This window comes from Macrobrachium rosenbergii, chromosome 7, assembly GCF_040412425.1.
Source record: "Macrobrachium rosenbergii isolate ZJJX-2024 chromosome 7, ASM4041242v1, whole genome shotgun sequence".
Taxonomy (NCBI): Eukaryota; Metazoa; Arthropoda; class Malacostraca; order Decapoda; family Palaemonidae; genus Macrobrachium; species Macrobrachium rosenbergii.
This window is the reverse complement of record NC_089747.1, coordinates 8,890,001-8,895,382: the sequence shown is the minus strand read 5'-3', so window position 1 is coordinate 8,895,382 and position 5,382 is coordinate 8,890,001. Positions and strand designations below refer to the sequence as shown.

The following is a 5,382-nucleotide window of genomic DNA, read 5'->3' as shown; positions in this document are numbered from 1 at the left end:
CTCTCTCTCTCTCTCTCTCTCTCTCTCTCTCTCTCTCTCTCCACTGTTAAAATAAGACGAGCAAAAAACCACTTTTAACCTGTTTCATCCGAAGAGAGGGGATCTCCCAGTGCATTTTATGCTGTCTGAGACGTCGGTGTAACTGTTCCAATACGGTGAGTACGAATCCACCGTGAAATGTAGGGCCGGGGGGGGAGATAGAGGGGGTGGAGCTTAGGAATGAGAGTATAGTACTATGCCTAAGCACCAAATACCAGAGAACTGCACTATTTAAGGCCACTGCAAACGCTGCAGATTATCAGAAGAGCGTTTGTGGCCCTCCGAGCAAGTATGTAGTAACCATATTGAGTTCTGAGTTCTCTTGGTCAGTTATAACGTAAAATTATGTTTGAATCAACTTAGTATTATGGTTTATCTTACTTCAGTCTCAGATGATTTATTTAAAATCTTCTTATTTTAATTGTTGAAGAGAACGCGACAAACTTTTGAAATATTTTGAAAAATTGCTTCTCATCTATTTTTATCCACTTCGGCATTCAGGTCTAAACTCTATTCAACATGATGTCAGCCATATTTTCTCTTTCAGTTTGCCATCTAAGCAAACATTAACTTGATTTGCCATTTTTTGTTCTCAGTAATCTTTTTCTGTGTTAATTAAAATCTCTTCAGACTCGTTTAGATCAAGAAACTACTCGCAGACTTTAGTAAAACATAATGAAAAATGACAGTAGGTCAGAAGCTCATAGTTACCGAACAGAAACATTAGAAACATCATTGATCTTATGGATATGCATAACGTGTTTGACAACAGCCTATCCCGGATCTAGCTAAGTCTACCCTATGCGTCTAGGCTTTGTTCATCTCCTTCAATGGTCTTTCTTCTTTTTATTTTTTTACAAAACATCCCAGACCAGCCAATTCCCAAGCACGTAAGAGGAGCTATGAGGAGAATGAAAATATACAAAAAATATACATTGCAAACCAAAACGTTTTCCTTCCACAGGATGAAGCTGCTGTTTACTGTGGTAGTTCTCGCAGCCGACGCTGCCGGCAGCACCGAAGGAGCCCCAGATTTCTGGGACACCGTCACCAAACCCTTTACTTTTGTCAAAGAGGCTTTCCAGGGGGCTGGAGATATGGCCGGCGCTTATTCCTAAGTTTTCTGGCTTTAATGTTGGTTTTTGTTTCTTCATTACATTTAATTCCGTTTGTTTACTTTATTTTGCTCTTTATGTGTATTTAGTTTTTTTTCTGTAGCATCCAGCAATTTGTTCCTTTCACTAATTTCTTCAGGAGGGAAAGAATATTTATGAATAATAATAAGCGATCTGGACTTGCCTTTCCTTTCTTATGTAAATCACTGTACTCTTTATCGCTAGCATTTGTCCGTGAGAAGATTATTAATGAAAAACCATAATAAACTTCCACTGACGTCAATCTATTCCCCCACTGCGAACAGCGACATGAGAGAAGCCAACTGGAAGAATTCAGACAAGTACTTCCATGCAAGAGGGAACTACGACGCCGCCCAGAGGGGTCCCGGAGGTGCATGGGCAGCTGAAGTCATCAGGTTGGTGAAATTTGGCTCAAATTGTGCGTCACATCTTGAGAAACGTTCAGGATTCTCTCTCTCTCTCTCTCTCTCTCTCTCTCTCTCTCTCTCTCGATTCCTAAAATGATGGCTGAAAACCGGATCCGCTCTATCTAATGGGAAAAGGTGTATAGGTGGAAATATATAATTACTGATAAGCAAATAGGATTGTGGTTTTATTTATATATATATATATATATATATATATATATATATATATATATATATATATATATATATATATATATAATGTGTGTGTGTATTAACTCTAAATGTTTTCACTTTTTAAGCTATTACCTCTCTATCTTCTCTCTCTGTCCAAGAATTTTATAAATTACTCAAAGTCTTGTCTTAGTTTTGCTTTGTGTTCGCCATCATGATTAACAAGGGCTCTGATTCTTCAAATCTTACCTGTTGGACCTAATTAGTTGTCTAAAACTTTTACAGTGTCCCAGGTCACTGACAGAGGGTAGAGCACAGTGTTCATCAATTTCTTTCAAGAGAAAATTTCAGTAGTGTACCATGCTTTGAATTTACCAGAAATAAAGGTTCCTGCCACAGTGCTTACAAGCCTTACATCTTCAGTGTCTTCACAAGGAAGTATTTTTATCCCGAAAACAAATGAAGGATATAAACAATGTACTCAAAAGTGAAGATATTCTATTTCAGCAATGCAAAGGAGACAGTAGACCAATGGCGTGGTGGAGACCCAGCAGCCAGCGCTGCTGACCAAGAGGCCAACAACTGGGGGCGAGGTGGAGGAGATCCTAACAAGTACCGTCCTGAGGGCCTTCCTCCAAAGTACTAATGGCGTGGCTTCGAGAATCTTAAAGGAATTGTTTGTATAAAAAAAAAAACAGTTCAAGTGATTGATGGCAGTAACTGATTTTATCTGAGATGATGATGTATTGGGACGTAGTACTAGAGGTTGTCAACTTCTTAGGTAGATATTGTTGTTGCCATCAGCCTTTGCTGACCAATTTCATCAAATATATATGAAAAGATAAACTAAGAAACATTTGATTTTCCAAAGAAATAAAACAACTAAAAAATGACTTCCACTCACACCAAAATCTAGATCTTTTGGACGAATTAAGCTCTATACTGAACATTGCAATCGCCAATATGTAAGTGTATATATATATATATATATATATATATATATATATATATATGTGTGTGTGTGTGTGTGTGTGTGTGTGTATATATATAGAGATATTTATATATATATATATATATATATATATATATATATATATATATATATATATATATATATTAATGATGCATAAATGTGCACTCAGGTTATGTTGAATAAACCTTAAGCATTCTTTCAGTGTCGTTTTAAGAAAAACGTGACTTGAATTTAGTCAGCGAAAAAAAAAGACAATACCGAACCTACAATACCTCTTAGTCATAAGCCAATAGTTTGTACGTCTAGACCGTGGTGTATGTATGCCATCAGGTTTGTATCTTTTGGTGGCAAAGCAAATTATTTTTTCTCACAAACTTCTGTCAACTTTCGAGATGAAGATTCGCAGAATAGATTCTATGCATTTTGGGTAAGAATGAATTGCATATGGGGAATCCACAGTCATTTTCCCCGTATGTTTCCTGGAGGGAAACAAGGCTGATTAACCGCCAGTCATCGGGGAAACCCTACGTTGTACTTTATTCTAGGCCTATTGGACGTCAGCAGACAAGCGCAAACCTGAATAACCAAAAGTTTAAGTCTATTCAAACTATGACGGGCATAATGCTTTTTCTGGCTTATTTTCAAACGTCTTACTTCGTTAACCGGATCCAAGGAAGTTTCCACACTAGAGTAGGAAACAATGAGAAACTTCATTTTTCCCTCTCCGCTCCACCCATCCCCTTTCCCCACTGTTCAATTACGATGATCGAAACGTCATTCAGGTGTCATTCATACGAGGAATAATGACAGACATTGTAAAAACACGATTAAAGTGCAGGTAAGGAAATCCCAGAGAGATCTTGCAATTTCTGAGACGCCCAGACCAACGTAAAAAATTATTATTAAGATCAGGTTTTACGAGAGACTCAGGGAGAGGGGAGTAAAGTTTCTGACTTTACCACCAGATGGCAGACGTCAGCGCTTAGTACTATTTAAGAACTGGAAACCTGAGCAGTTGCACAGAAACCAGTTGGCGTTTTACAAAGCAAGTAAGTGCAAATAACTTTCAGCTCTCCCGTCAGTTATATCGCTGGATATACTTTAATCTAGCGTAGCTTACTTCATTATCACAAGATTTTCTTAAACTTTTCAAGTTTTAATGGTTGACAAAGGTAAATTTACTATCAAATAATTTGAAAGTCGGTCTCTTTGACTCTAAGTTGTTTCTCCCGATTTTTAAGTCTTATTATATTTTTATGATTTAAAATTTAAAGCTTTTAATCTACATGTCACCCTCAGTTTCACTCTCATTTTGCCTTCTTAGTTAACATTCATATGCCTTAATGTCTTCCTACTTTGGACACCAAAATAATTCAACAAAAAGTTTGAAACTTTGCAAAGTGTTTTTTTTTAAACATTTCTCAAACACCGTGCAGTCAGTACGCATTGTCCATGCTGTGTTTGATGTCGAGATGTACATACATGCTATACATATGATTACAGTTATTGATGCTTACATTACACAGTAGGATCAATTGAGTAGGAGCTCATCTTTAACATTCAAGATTTGGAAGCCTTTCCTTACTTCTGTTTTCCTAATAGAGTCTTCCTTCCATTTGCAGAGGTGGAACCATCTCTTCCCCTTCTTGCTCTTGTTTCCCCCAGGCTTGGGCTAGACATGGGTCCTTGTCCCACCGACTTTTAGCAGATGAAAAACATTGATAACATCTCAATAATATTTTGTGTTATTCGACATTAGTCTAGCCATATTTTCTATTGTTATATTGCCCTTCAGTATTCAAGGTGTTCCCTTTGAACATCATGACCTTTCATCTGGTTCACTTGCTAAATTAGGTTTCTCTTGATTGTTTAGCTATGAATTAAACATATTATTTGCCCCTCAGAATGAAGGTCCTCGTTGCTGTGGTGGTTCTTGCAGCCGTGGCTGCCAGCACAGAAGGGGCCCCAGGGCTCTTCTCATTCGTCAAAGAAGCCTTCCAGGGCTCAGGAGATATGGTCCGCGCTTATGGGTAAGACATCAGGCTTTAGTGATCTTAGTTTTTTGTGTGTGTCTTCACTGCATTACTCAGGGGGAAAGGCTGCTAAAAATGCACTTGTTTTGCAAATTTCACGAGTTCCTTTAGGTGATCGTAAAAGAGAAATGTTTCTGAATTTTCACTAACGGCATTCTGTATCCCAACTCTGGACAGCGACATGAGAGACGCCAATTGGAAGAACTCGGACAAGTACTTCCACGCAAGAGGGAACCACGACGCCGCCCAGAGGGGTCCCGGAGGTGCCTGGGCTGCTGAAGTTATCAGGTTAGTGATGGAAAGAAAGTTATGTATATAAAGTATGCTCTAGTAACTACACAACAGTGTACAGTACTGACCTTTTAACTTCCAAGTTGGTTAAATGCAAAAGGTTTCGAAACAGGTGTTACCTGATTAGGATTCTACCTTGGAAACGCAAAGAACAGAACACTGTATTCATAATGTGGCATTCCATTTCAGCAATGCCAGGGAGACAGTAGACCAGTGGCGTGGTGGAGACGCAGCAGCCAGCGCTGCCGACCAAGAAGCCAACAAGTGGGGACGAGGTGGTGGTGATCCTAACAAGTACCGTCCTGCCGGTCTTCCTTCACAATACTGAAGGA

At 38.7% G+C, this 5,382-nt stretch overlaps 2 protein-coding genes across 2 annotated transcripts in view; both read left to right on the top strand.

Moving 5' to 3' along the window:
• The first annotated feature begins 304 nt into the window (after positions 1-304).
• Positions 305-2,670, top strand: LOC136840504 (serum amyloid A-5 protein-like). Its single transcript, XM_067107164.1, has 4 exons — positions 305-328; positions 1,004-1,154; positions 1,461-1,570; positions 2,261-2,670. The coding sequence occupies exons 2-4, from the start codon at positions 1,005-1,007 to the stop codon at positions 2,397-2,399; spliced, it is 399 nt and encodes a 132-aa protein (XP_066963265.1). The 5' UTR covers positions 305-328; position 1,004; the 3' UTR covers positions 2,400-2,670.
• A 954-nt stretch (positions 2,671-3,624) lies between these two features.
• Positions 3,625-5,382, top strand: part of LOC136840096 (serum amyloid A-5 protein-like) — a 1,973-nt gene continuing 215 nt past the window's right edge. The window contains exons 1-4 of the mRNA XM_067106485.1: positions 3,625-3,775; positions 4,631-4,756; positions 4,937-5,047; positions 5,240-5,382. The exon at positions 5,240-5,382 is cut by the window's right edge and continues 215 nt beyond it. Of these exons, the coding sequence (XP_066962586.1) occupies positions 4,632-4,756; positions 4,937-5,047; positions 5,240-5,378 (375 nt within the window). The 5' untranslated portion in view covers positions 3,625-3,775; position 4,631 and the 3' untranslated portion in view covers positions 5,379-5,382. The remainder of the gene's footprint in view (positions 3,776-4,630; positions 4,757-4,936; positions 5,048-5,239) is intronic.